This window comes from Rattus norvegicus, chromosome 17 (assembly GCF_021556685.1).
Source record: "Rattus norvegicus strain SHRSP/BbbUtx chromosome 17, alternate assembly SHRSP_T2T, whole genome shotgun sequence".
In the NCBI taxonomy this organism is placed as follows: domain Eukaryota; kingdom Metazoa; phylum Chordata; class Mammalia; order Rodentia; family Muridae; genus Rattus; species Rattus norvegicus.
Genome location: NC_141550.1, coordinates 82,108,526 through 82,122,954, shown reverse-complemented (window position 1 = coordinate 82,122,954; position 14,429 = coordinate 82,108,526). Strand labels below are relative to the sequence as shown.

Genomic DNA, 14,429 nt, shown 5'->3' with positions numbered 1-14,429 from the left:
CTGGAGTTTGGAGCTTTTGAACTTGAAGACTGCCCACTGCTTTGCCTGCCGGTGCAGCGGTGCAGCGGGAAAGTTCATTGAGTTTTGAGACGGAGTGCTGAGTGCACGTGTATCTGTGTGAGCATGTATAAATTAAGGTGGAGTGTCTTGCCCAGTTGAGCTCCCCGTTAATTGTTGAGGCAAGATCTGTTGCTGAACCCAGAGCTCTTGAATCCCAGCTAAACTTAGCTACTCAGCCAGTGGTTCTGGGATCCCCTGTCTCTGGCCCTCAGGTCCTGGGATCACAAATAACTACCGAACCTGCCTGGCTTTTATGTGTAGAGTGAATGTGGAGTTTTAGACTTGCCCAGCAAGCGCTGTGTCCTCTGAGACGGCTTCCCAGCCTGACTATGATTCCATTAAAGATTTAAGTCTCCTTACAGCAAGAAAATGAAATTCAATTAAATGATACTGCTGTGTTATGACCTTGCTGTTTGGGGAAGTTGTAAATAAGTCTAATCTCGCTCATATTTTACCTCCTAAACTAGGCAGATTTATCTGCCTCATATGACGAAGAAAATCCTTTTGTCTACCTATTAATATAGAATTTGCGGTCTCTGAATTTTGCCTTTTCCAATATTGAAGAGACTTTGATAATCACACTAATCTCTAATTTTTATTATAAAATAAACAAGAAGAGGGAAAATATTTTCTACTTTCAATGCATCTTATTTAACCCTCGAAGCTTTATATACTCACATACACAGGTACCACACATCACACACATATATACACACACACTGACACAGACTTCACATACACTGCACACACAATATGCACACAGCACATACCATACACTCACATACACCACACATACCACACACACCACACACACCACCACATCGCATACTGTACACCCACACCATACACATACATACTACACATACAGACACACCACACCACATGTCCCACATACATTCCACACACCACACACACATACACACATACACAAACCACACACATTTACATACATCACCACTACCTCATACCATACACTACCCCCACCCCCAACCCTCCCCCACATACCACCAATACCAACACCATTACTAACACCATCACCACCACCACATACCATATACACAACACACATACACACACATACCACCACACTACTTAATACACACTACACACTACATACCATGCACACCACACACATATATGCATATACACGCATACCATCACCAACACCACATTTCATACATACACCACACACACACACACACACACACACACACACACACACACACACACACACACACACCACTAGAAGTCATAAGTCAATGTAGTGAAGATGTAGGTCCTTCTTGGCCGTCACTGGTTTGTGAGCATCACTCCAGCCTCAGCTGCTATATTACCTCATCCGTGCCTTGTGTCTTCTTTCTCTGTCTTTTGTATAAGGGTCTGTCTGTATACATGCATGTGCATGTGCATATGTGTGCACACGCAGGTCAGAGGGAGAGGTCAGGAGTCTTCCATTATGCCTCCCCTCCTTACCTTTTGAGATAGGGCTTCCTGCTGTACCCAGCACTCATGACGGGCTAGCCTGCAGACCATGAACCCAGAACTCACTGATGGGCTAGCCTGCAGACCAACAAACTCAGTGAATCTACCTGATTCTACCCCAGCCTACCCCGCAGGGCTAGGACATGCACAACCTCAGCCGCCTTTTTAACACAGATGCTGGGCATCTGAACTCAGGTCCTCAAGGTTAACAAGGCAGGCACTGAGCCCCTCAGCCCTGTCTTCGTCTCTTTAAGGACACTGTCCTTTGATTTATAGCCCACCTGGATATAATGTCAGTATAATGTCATCTCAGTCTTGACCTAGAGTCCACGGAAATCTTTATGTCACAAGAGTCCATGTGGCCACGGACTCGGAGGAAGGATGCCCAGTTCACTACGATCTGCACTGCTGCATCCCCCCTAGCAACCGTTGCTATCCCATCTTGCTACCGTGTAATGATCTAGCTAATGTGCTTCTTAAGACACTTCCTAAGCTTAGTGCTAGGGAGAATTAATTAATTAATTAGGGTTTAAGACTTTTATTCTGATATTTTTTCTCTTTTTCTTCTGCTCATTTGATCCTTTCCCATCAGCTCTCAGATACATAATTACTATTCTTGGGCAAAGCTTGTAATTAGAGGCAAGCCGATGGAGAATTCTTCTTTCATTCTTGGTAAACATCGGCCAAAGTATCTACGAGAATATGTGGGGAAGCATGTTTATGGATTTCATAGACAGATTCATATCTGAAAACTACTCAGGAGCCAAACGCTCTGTAAAAGTCTAAATGCACACATTCAAAATAAAAATTAAAATCCAGGATTGATGTTCCCGATTCTCTGTATTCACTGTCTTCAGCGCTATGGGGTCAGGAGGCCCTAGCTCAATTCCGTGCTGAGCTGGCTGTGTTCAAGTGAGCTTTCTGGGGTCTGAATTCCCTCCTTCGTGAGATGAAAGGGTTCGATGAAAGTCTCCTTTCTTTCCTGAAAACTCGGTGATATATGGCCAGCTCATATGGAACCTCTTCTCATAAGTTATTTATGGTGTTTGTTCTATTTAGCCGAAGTCAGCAATAACGCGGCGTGCTTTATTAATGGCCTCCTTTTGTATTGTGTTGATACTTTGGTTGACTCAGAGCAGACTATGTCAGAACAGCCCTCTCTAAACATTAAGGAACAACCAGCCTTTCCAGAGAGGCCTGCCTGTCCACGAAGAGCCAGGCTCCTGTTGAATGATGACCATGCAGCTAGGCACGAGGATAAATGTTCATGTGTGAATTACTTAATCCTTAAAGCAAACCTGTGGGAGACACATGGTTATTATCAACTATGGGTTAGTGGGGAGCAAACAGAGACACAGAGGTTAAGTAGCCTTCCAGGGACACATAGCTGGTAAGAGGAGGAGACTGGGAACTCTAGCCCTGTATGCATCACTAGATTAGAGTGCTAAACCAGTGATCACCACATGATACTCACCCACTAGAGATTTCAGGTCATGATCACATGGCACAGACAGCTAACCTGCACCCCCAGTAATGTAGGTGATTCTGTGGTAACCCCAATTTAGACATTTTTTTCCCTAAGACGTATAGGGCCTTTCTACTGTGTTAAAGGATCTAGATGGTGCATATTATTTAAGAATCCAGGAAGGAAGATATTGGCTAGCTTGAGACAAGAGCCCAGGCTGGCCTCCAACTCACGGTCCTTCTGCCCCTGCCCCCTGATACTGGGATTACCGGCATACCATCCCCATACCCCTGAAAAATAAAAGATAATTCTTGGGTTGGAGTGCTTAACAGAACGGTAATAGTAATAAACTTTGGATTCAAAACCAGGAAGCATTAAGTTCTCTTCCATTTCCTCTGCCAAAACAGACAGTGAGGGCACCACATGGCATGGTCAAACCTCGTTTGAGGCAGGTAACTCTGGTCAAAGACAAGCACATGTTTTCTATTGCCTTAAGGACATCGGGCAAATTCCTTTCTACTTTATAGTTGGAGTCCACAAGCAAGCATGTACATCAAAGGACTTTGCAAGATATTTTACACGTGTACAGCTTATCTCAGAGAATGCCACACACAGATCTTTGCATAGTTAACTAAGTCTATTCATTCCCCTGCTTGGAAGGGAATCTTCAAAAATAAAATTTTACATTAAAATGCCCGATGGTTTCTTGAAAAGTCTTTCAAAAATTTAGAACTTTAGATAAGAGGGAAACATGACAAAAAACTCAAAAAGGGAATTTCAATAAAAATTTTATTTTCCCTGTTTAACTTAGAAAATGTGATTATCAGTCTCTTCATGATAAATTGCCACCCTGACTTTTATCATTTAATTACTTTTCTGACATGCATATGTGAATACTAATTTCCTCAAAGGCTGAGTCACAACAAAAACGGCCATTAAAAAAAAATATTTTCGAATGGCACAAATTTGGAAATGATCACTGGTCTTTTGCTAGATAACACTGGTGCTCCTGGAGTCACTTTCCCACGTGACTACACAGTGTTTGAGAACCCAGAAGATGACCCTGCATCTTGCACAGCATAGGACAGCGGGAGTTACTCTGCCTGTTTGCTATTGCTTCTTATCTGAGGGTTGGAAGAGAAGTGCCTTGGGGAATTCCCAGATGAAAAGTCTAGACTCTGCCTGTTGTTCTGAGCACCGCATCCTCCTGAAGCAAGAGAGAAGGGCTCCTGGATGAAGCAGGACCTGTCATCACACCATTGCAACTGGGGAGGGGGTGAGGATGTTAAAGTACCTGCTTCAGCCTGGTGCATAGAGTTCTAGCCCAGCGTGAGGACCACAGAGAGGAGATCACAGCTTCCTCCTCCTATGGAGAAGACCCAACTGCAGAAATGGCCCAGTGATCAGGAGCAGTGGCTACTCTCATAGAGGATCTGGTCAGTTCCCAGCACTCACATAGTGGCTCCTGATGGCATATGACTCTAGTCCAGGGGATCCAAGCGAGTGTATGTCTGAAGGAAATCTCTAGTGACTGAGGGACTGTCTAAACAATAGTTAACAGAGGAGTCAGACTAAAACCCATACCAACACTCTGAATTCCTTCCAGAAGGAGGTCATTGTAAAGCTAATAACTTAGAGCAGGTCACTGCGTGCATACCCCACATGCACCCATGCCTGTAGCCACAATGGTTGTATTTCCTACAGTCTCTGCTTATTAGCCCCTTAGAATCCTGATGCCAAAGAGGAGTGCGTTATCAGAAACTTCCTGTCGCTTATATAAACATGTAGCTATATATATATATGTATATATATGCATATATATATACATATGTATGTATATATATGTAGACATTTATATAATTATATATATAATTATATACACATTTATATAATTATATTTAAGTATATACATATGCCTCTGTGCGTGTACATGTTTATATATTCATTTTTAAAAGTAGTTTCGTCATACAATCTATGAAGAACTAATGCTTTCTGCTCCTGTTACACAGGCTAGAAATTTAAATTTAACAGGCAGTCAGGACTTGCTGCATTATGTGCTTCTCTCTCTCTCTCTCTCTCTCTCTCTCTCTCTCTCTCTCTCTCTCTCTCTCTCTGCCCCACTGTGGTAGACATGCAAACTGGTCAGAAAAAGATTCTACTTATTATAAATGACACCTTATTCCATGAGCATTGCTTAGAGTGAAACCTTCTTTAACTGTTGAAAGTTTCACCAGGAGTTGCTCAGAAACCTCAGAAGCTTGGGATCTGTAAACTAGTGAGTATTTAAATCTAAAATGAGTGTGTGCTTAAAAATAATAATTGAGCTGAAATGGAAGCAGAAATCTTGAATTCTAACATGCGGGCAATTGAAGCAGGAAGATGGTAACTTCAATAGCAGCTTGACCCACATTGAGAGTTCAAGACCAGTTTGAGCTACCTTGAGAGTTCTTTCTCAAATAAAATCATTATGATTAGTCTTGAGAAGGAATTAAGCAGTTCAAAGACAAGGCAGAGAAAGCTCTTGATATTGGCAAATGCTTAGATATTTATCAAGCTCAGAAGCCTCCTCTCCCCATGTATCGCCAGCACTGAAGTTGTCCTTAGTACCATAAGGAAACCCTAACGAGGATGTGCCCACTAGCTGGCTAGGAAGACAGCTTAGTCTGGAGAGTGTCTGCAGCAGTAGTATTGGGGCCTAATCTTGATCCCTCCAGAACCCAAGTCAAAACCAGGGCATGGTGCTATCTCAAATAATTCCACCAGTGAGATTCAGGTATGTCCCCGAGTCACAATGGCTAGCCATCCTATCCTATGAACGAGCCCCAGGTCCCAGGAGACCCTACCTCCAAAAACAAGGTAGACAGACCCTAAAGGGGAAAAAACACCAAGATTTTTGTCACATACATACATACATGCACACACACGCACAACACACGCGCGCGCGCGCACACACACACACACACACACACACACACACACACAAACACAAACATGCACTACACACTAGAGACAGCCAGTGAATTGCAAACCGTAAACAATGTGGTAATGGCAGAGGAACAGTCATTGTTGAGGACTATTAGCAATCTGAGACAGGGTGGAGTTTTTCCATCCTCAACTGCTAATGCATGGCAATGTGTGCAGGAGTTTGCTTTATTTTGTCTTGTTTTGTTTCGTTTTGAGACAATGCCTCTCATGTAGTAAGGCAGAGCTCAAACTCCCTACAGAGCAGAAAATAACACTGAACCACCGTCTGCACACCCCCGACTCGCCAGTGTTGGAATCGCAGTCACGAGTTTACATGATGAACCTGATATGACTGCCCTCAGTGATGGACTGGCGCCTATAAGTGTGAGCCAACTTAACCCTTTCCTTCCTGAAGTCACTTACAGTGTCTTCTCGGTACAACAGAGAGGGTACTAACTAGCACAGTTTCCAGGATACAGAATGAAAAGTATCATCCTTTCTTTGTCAGAGGACAGCAAATGGGTCATAGGAAGAGCCCAAGGTCATCCAACAGATAACTCATCCATCGTTACATGTAGTAAGTCCAAAGACTGCATAGTTTGTGGTTCACTATATATCCATGGAGTAGTCCTTCCATTCTGTATCATCAGGTTGGAGGGAAAAGAGCGGTCACATATCACTGAACATCAGTTAACGTCTGGTACCGTGAATAGACAGGTTTACAACAGGCATCATCCCCATGGAATTCTGGAGAAGAGCCAACATACCCAACTGAAACTATTCCCTGTGGGAGGTTTGGGAGTGGTGGTGGTAATAATGGTAGTGGGATGTTTGTTTTGTTTTTGTTTGGAGTTTTGGTTTGGTTTGATTGTTCCAGTGCCAGGGATTGAACCCAGAGCTTTGCTTTGCTGTCTTGAAACAAGGTCCTATGCAGCCCAGGCTGGTATACCAGCCTTAGGCTCTCAAGGCCAAGACTGGCCTTGAATTCCATATCCTCCCAAGTGCTAGGACCAAAGGCATGCACCATCACCCAGCCCCTCCCCCAGCTCATCTTTTTTGAAAGCTGTCCTGGTTGTGTTTTTGCCAACATGAAAACTGCTAGCGTTACCTAGGAGGAAGAACCGCCATTGAGAAGAACATCTCTTTCAGATTGCCTGTAGTAGGGGAGTCTGTGGAGCCATCTTCTTAATTAGTGATCCACGTTGGTGGGCCTGGCTTACTGTGGGTGGTAGAAAGCAGGCTGAATAAGAGATGGGGTGTGAGCAGTAAGCGGTGTTTTTCTAAGGCTTTTGCTTCAGTTCTGACTTCAAGGTCCCTGCCTTGAGTTTTTGCCCTGACTGCACCACACACGATGGAGTGTGACCTTCGAGTTTGAAGATGAAATAAACCCTTATCTTTCCTGAGCTGCTTTCGGTGATGATGTCACCATGGTGATAGAAACCCTGACTGAAACAAAGGTTCAGGGGCAAGGACACCACTGCATATGAGGTGACGATTCTTCCCCATAGAATCTTATTAATAACCTGTGTGGTAGCTCATGCCTGAGGCTGAATGAGTGGGATTACCATCAGTTTGAGGCTAACCTGGGCTACTTCAAGAGTTCCTGGCAAGCCTTAGCAGCAGAGTGAGATTCAGTCTCAAGCCAAAACAAGGTCACAGAATCTCATTGCTGGAGCACTTCTTCTGTAAGTGAGATTGAAATCATCAAGTACTAGCAAATATTCCCACATTTTATAGACAGTATCAACCTATACATAAAAATCCAGCTTTGGGGTTGGGGATTTAGCTCAGTGGTAGAGCGCTTGCCTAGCAAGCACAAAGCCCTGGGTTCGGTCCCCAGCTCTGAAAAAAAGAAAAGAAAAAAAAATCCAGCTTTCAGTTAAAGTGGAAATGATAGCCAAGGACAGGTCATTAAAGAATGCTACCCTGAACATATGTTTTTTTCCCAGATGGATAGAGTTATTTACCCTTGGACAATTAGAAAGAAAAAGGCAGAGTTACTTTAAATACATAAAAGGTACATTTTATGATCTGTGCTTATCAGGCACAAAAAGTAAGGTTTACTAGGGGCAGAAAAATTCAGTCACAGGGAAAACTTAACTCATAAAAAAAAGTTTGAACAAAATTTTTATTATCCAAATGTTAGACTGGTTCCAAAAGGCCCAACGCTGGATTATGGGAGAAGATGCACTAGTAACTGTGTGAGGTATGAACATTTATGTGTGGGAGGACGCAAAGGGCTCTGTGGTTCTGCCATTCTCCACAGTATAAATGTCCCTAGTGGCTAGCTTTAGTGTGTCAGCACCACGTTAGAAGTATGAACTCTGGGAAGAGATGCCCAAGTGCACGTCACGGTATGGTGCGTTCCTTGACAGGTTAAGTAGATATAAGTAATGGAACACTGGTAATAGTAAAATATGAAGACGAAGTAGATACAAGTAGTAATAGGAGCATTGGTAATAATAAAATATAGTTTACAGGCTTCAGTCTTGACTGTTACATTTTATAAATTTAAACTATTTTGTATAGTTTAATTTTAGTAACATTTTATTTGTTTTAAACATTTTTGCACATGCGTACCATGTACCTTCCCTCCAACTCCCCCAGAAACCTTCGCAGCACAAGTCCTTCCCACCTCATGTCTTATTTCATTGATTTGTTTATTGATTGGTTGGTTGGTTGGTTGGTTGGTGGGTTGGCTGGTGGGTTGGTTGATTGGTTAGATGGTTGGTTAGTTCATTGGTTAGTTGCTTGGTTGGTTGGTTGGTTGGTTGGTTGGTGGGTTGGTTTATTATGCTGTGATTTAACAGCTGACCTCAAGGGTTCTGAATTAGCCATTAGCTCTCAGGAGGACCACAATCCCTACAGCTGGCATATGTAGAAGGGAGATGGCAGAGACTGCTGAACACCTTCAAGTGCGCAGGAAGGCCTCCAGGCACCTCCAGCCTCAGGAGCTCCAAGGCTGAGCAGCCCTTCTCTGGGTTATCATCTGTATGAATAAAATGTGAAACCTTCCTTTGTAAGCTGTCACCAGGGTCTTCTCTAAAACACCTTCCTCTTTTTGATAGCATGTGTCTGTAATCTCGGGGATTCCTTCTCCCCTTCACCAGCAATAACTCCAGGGAATCCTTGAGTTTATTTCTTTTTGGAGCCTAAATTTCCTGGAGCAGGATTTCTCTTAAACTTAGGCACAAATATTTCACCAACAATATATATATGTATATGTATATGTATATGTATATGTATATGTATATGTATATGTATATATATATATATATATATATATATATATATCCTAACTGGGCATGGTGGCACATGCCTTAAATCTCTTTTATATACATATGTGTATGTGTGTGTGTGTGTGTGTAATATACATATATATGTAATATATTACATAAAAATTATACAATAAGTTTATTATATTTGGGTGGACAGGTGGATGGGTGGATGGAAGGATAGATGGATGGATAATATAAAAGAAAAACAGAATAAAGGAGAGAATGTTGCACTGGCCATAGAAAATACCAAAAATAACTGAGTGTATAGCCACAGGAAATTTAATTTTCGAGGACATACATTTAAGTAAATAATTTTCCTTTCAGAGAAAGAACGACCCTTATGCTCTTGCATCCCTGGTGTCCTTTGAAGTCAAGAAGATACCTTATAAAGAGCAGCCAGCAAAACTGCCAGCCGGGAGCACAGCGGTGAGTGCCTGCCTCTTTAAGAGTTACAGATACAAAGAATAGAACTAAAGTTATTTCTACAGCACTGCCAGCTTGGGTTTGGTTGGACATTTACATGGATTGGAGAACACTGTTCTTCTTTATCACACCATTTCCTCTCTCATTCTAGAAACTGCGCAGTGCCCTTTGATCCAGTTATTAAATTTTCATATAAATGTCTACCTTAAAAAGCTACAGGTGTAGGACTCACACGACATAGCACTTTTTAAAGTCAGCTGTTCTGTTTCAGAGAAACACATTCCAATAGAAACAGTGGTCGTGACAAAACCATACTGGTTCTTTAATTTTGGTAGCAGCATGGTCAGTCTGGTAGGGAGAAACTTCCCCAGACAGCCTGCAAACTTAGAACCCTCCAGCCTGTACATGTCAAGAACAATTCTGAGCTGAGGGGTGGAGGAAACGTGAGCCTTTTAAGAATCAAGGCTGTTAAATATCACTGAACTTCACAGCTGCCACAGAACAGCTTTTGGCATCTTCAAGAGGGCGGTAAACCCAGGCAAAGAGAAGGGCATAGCTGGGAGATTGGTAGGCTAGCTAACAGAACTCCGCCTTTCCAGTCACTTACAAAGACGATCTAAACCTGAAAGACTCACCTCTCTTTAAGACAATATTAAACCCTGGCATGGTGGGACACACCTTTAATCCCAGCACTTGGGAGACAGGCAGACAAGTCTCTGAGTTAGAAGCTATTGTCTACATAGGGAATTTGAGGACAGCAAGACATACAGTGCAAGATCCTTTCTCAAGAAAGCAAACATGAACAGCAAAGCAAAAAGTAGTATTGAAGTTCCAAGCCCCACCATTTAGTTATCAGTGGATATTTTCAACACCCAACTTGAACTCTGGGTCCCTAGACCTTTATTATTCAAAATGTGGTTTGTAAACAAACAGCCTGGATCCTGGCCTCTCCTGGGAGCTTCAGGCTTCACTCCAAAGCTATCCAGTTATCAGGACATCCACACAGTCAGGTTTGTGGAGCGCTCCTTTAGAACGTATGAGGTTGACCCTCTTTGGTTTGCATTTCCAGCCCAGGTTTTCCTGTAGTGGGTCATCTTTGTCACCTAACTGGCCTTTGGTAATTGAAAGTGTGCAATGAAGAAATAGTTCAGTCAGTAAATCGCTTCCCTTGCAAGCATGAGTCCAGTATCTGAAACCCATAATTTGTTTGTTTGTTTGTTTGTTTGTTTGTTTGTGTTGTTTGTTATTTTTAAAGAAGGGGACTGGAGACATGACTCAGCAGTTATGAGAGCTGGATGTTTTTCCAGAGGACCTGAGTTTGATTCTCAGCACCTACATGATTACAGATACACATCTATCTATCTATCCCCAAATCCAGGGAATCTGATGCCCTCTTCTGGTCTCTGTGGGCACCAGGCATGCATGCATGCAGTGCACAGCCATACAAGCAGGCTAAGCATCCATACACAGGAAGTACAAAATAAAATAAAATAAAATGAAATAAAATAAAATAAGGGGCTGGAGAGATAGCTCAGCGGTTAAGAGCACTGGCTGCTCTTCCAGAGGTCCTGAGTTCTATTCCCAGCAACCACATGGTGGCTCACAACCATCTGTAATGGAATCCGATGCCCTCTCCCAGTGTGTCTGAAGACAGTGACATTGTACTCATATACATAAAAATAAAGGTCTTTAAATAAAATAAGGTACAGGGCTTGATGACACCCCCTGTACTCCCAGCACTAGGAAGAGAGAGACAAGCTCACTAGGCCTCAGGCTCCCTACCTGGCTGCCTCGCCTACTTTACCAGTTCTAAGCCAGTGAGTAACCCGATCTCAAAACAAAAATAGATGCACACATAAGCTGTGTCCAAAGAACAACACCTGATGTTGCTCTTTACTTCTACATACATGCACATGCATGTGTGTATGTGCACTGATAGCCACACACATGCCTAGGCACATATACACACCAAAAATTAAACACATTATTTATTGATTATTCAGTCAGTCTCAACTTGGAGTATATGCTTAGAATTATTATTTCATGCTATGTTAAATACGTAAATGTGCATGAAGCTTCACCTCATGCGACTGGACTAAATAAATAGATCTAGGGTGGAGCCCCGGACTATGCTTTAAAATTCATATAAGAGGAAATTCCTCGGGGTGGGGGGAGGGGGAGCCAAATTTGAGAAATTCAACACCACAGATCACTTAGAAGAAAAACTAAGGTTTTGGGGCCCTTCCTCAATCTAGTTAGAAACTGTGCCTATCATATGGAACTGTTAAGATAATTAATAAAGTTACATACCCCAAGTTTTGGGGGTTTATCTGGGCTTATCTTGAATCTCAAACATTAATAAACATCCCCAAATGTTTTATCTCCTCTGGCTAGGTCTAGTAAGCCCACGTTGAAATGACAATGAAGATTTGAGCAATGTATTTTAAAACCAGCATGGCCACATCTTTCTTCGTTTAGGTCGTCTCCCTCTCTCACGAGTTGTCTGCCATAGCCTGGATTTATGTTCAACCCAGAAAACAGAGGCTTAGGATTTTAATACGAAATGCTCATCCAAAGAGGTTCAAAGACTCGCAGCTCTCGGGGAGATAAATCCAGACCCCTTTTGTTTTCTTGGAGCATGTGTTTCATAACAGAAACATATGTTCCAGTGGATTCCGTCAACACGACTGGATTGCATCTTTCAGGAATGACTACAGGTGACAGCCCTGCTGTTCTCAAGTCCTGTCAGAAACCCAATGAAAAGATCAAATGCATGCTTCCTCTCATTACCATCTTAAAGATGAAAAAATCCGTTATCTGATGACCATGATTTACCGCATCATTTCGATAGAGGTCGGGGAAAGGAAATGCCTTCAAGTCTCCTAATATCTGACTTACAGGAGAAGATCACACTAGTACAAAGTTGGCTATTCAGTGTAGGAAATCTGTCTTTCTGTGGCTTGGAGAGAACTCTGGCTGGAGGGGGCAGACATCTTGTTGACAAACTTCTCAAAGGTCACATTGGTTTTTTTTTTCTTTTTCCTCAAAAAGAATCCAGCCAAAGGGAAATGTTAATGTGGTAGAGTCAGTTAAAGGAGTCACTTGAGAATTGATCAAGATCCATCTGGACACTGGGGAAGACTTTGAAGGGGGACAAACTCATATAAGGTTGTTTTCCTAGACTCTTGCATGGGGTGACTTGGTTGGTATTTCCTTTACCATATGGTCACAATTCAGCTATATCTTGAGACTTGAATGCCTCCCCCGCTCCTCTCTCTCTCTCTCTCTCTCTCTCTCTCTCTCTCTCTCTCTCTCTCTCTCTCTCTCTCTCTCTCTCTCTTTTCCTGACCAGTGAGACCTAGCCATTCGCTTGTCATTCAACACACACCCAATTCCACCACTTATACACCACTTATACTAATTATAATCATAAAATATTCATGAAAATCCCTATGTAAAATCTCATTTCAAATACGTTTTAGAAACAGAATTCCTGAATAACATGGCTTTTTGGGGTACAGACTTCTGATGGAGTGACACGTCACATATGGCTGGTTAAACGTGTGCTCAGCTGAGCCCCTTTGCATCTCTACTTTCTTCTAAAGGGCATTGCAGGTACAGCGTCTTGGTACATTTATTAAAACATTCACCTGACCCCATTGCAGTGTGTTTGTCTAAGCCTTTGTGATACGTAAACACATATGCCGATGCTAATTACAGTTGCAAACACAAGGGAGCTGTTTCCTCCTACCTTGGCAGGTTTTTTTAATCAAAATACTCAAAAATATATCATAAATGCCCGTGATGGAGTGTACACACATTGGAGTTTATTTATAGTCTTCCCACTGTAATAAAGAACAGCAAGATTTACGATATGATGAAGGTAAGATTAAATGTTCCCTGCTTAGGATCACTTTGAGAAAACCCAACTGCTTATAATTTATAGACTCCACTTCCTAAAGCCGCAGATAATGATAATAAGTGAGTTGCTAAGTTTTTATACCATTTCTTTAAATAGCTTCAAGTCCCCGATAAGCAAGAATGCATGAAAGTAGATATCTGATTTGTTGGCAAGCAGTTGGACTCCCCACAGCATTTTAAACTCCCCAGTTACTCAATATTAACCTTTGTTAGGAAGTTCAAGTGCCCAGTCACAAGCCTGTGTTCTGAAAATAGGACTGTAAGGTTTTCTTTTTTTTCCCTTAAGAGCATGCACACTTAGACCTAGTGGAGGTCAGAGGACAATGCAGGAGTTGGTTCTCTCCTGCCATCTTGTGAAATCTGCTCAGGTCATTAGTCCTGGGCCCAGGGCTTCTATCCACGCTGACCTTGAAGAACGCTCTGGACGCTATTACACAGCAGACGAAGCTCACAACGAGGAGTCAGGATGTCGCCAATCGCCAGTGTGTCCCATGGACACACTGCCAGGCACACACGTAGAACCTGAGCTCCCGTAACCTGGAACGACAGAACACACTCATAGCTTGATTCCATTTTGATTCTGTATAATATAAACTATAAGGCCTGACACTGTACAAATATTTCTTCCATTTAGCACGGTCTGTTAGTTTTGTAGGGTGTACTTCACTTCGGAGATTGAAAACTTTGCAGCTGTTATGTGCCGCCAGCGTGGACTTTGGAGATAAAATAATTTTTTTAAAAAAAATGTAAGAGATATTTATTTTTAAAATATTAATTACATGTCTACATAGCAATAGGTTTATATTAACAAATAATAGTTGATATTTTGGTTTTAA

The 14,429-nt window shown here is 42.3% G+C and overlaps 1 protein-coding gene across 1 annotated transcript in view; it reads left to right on the top strand.

Annotated features, from left to right (window-relative positions):
• Window positions 1-14,429, top strand: part of Itga8 (integrin subunit alpha 8) — a 196,450-nt gene that overhangs the window by 173,106 nt on the left and 8,915 nt on the right. Inside the window, 1 exon segment of the mRNA NM_001173972.1 lies at window positions 9,574-9,675. Coding sequence (NP_001167443.1) covers window positions 9,574-9,675 — 102 coding nt within the window.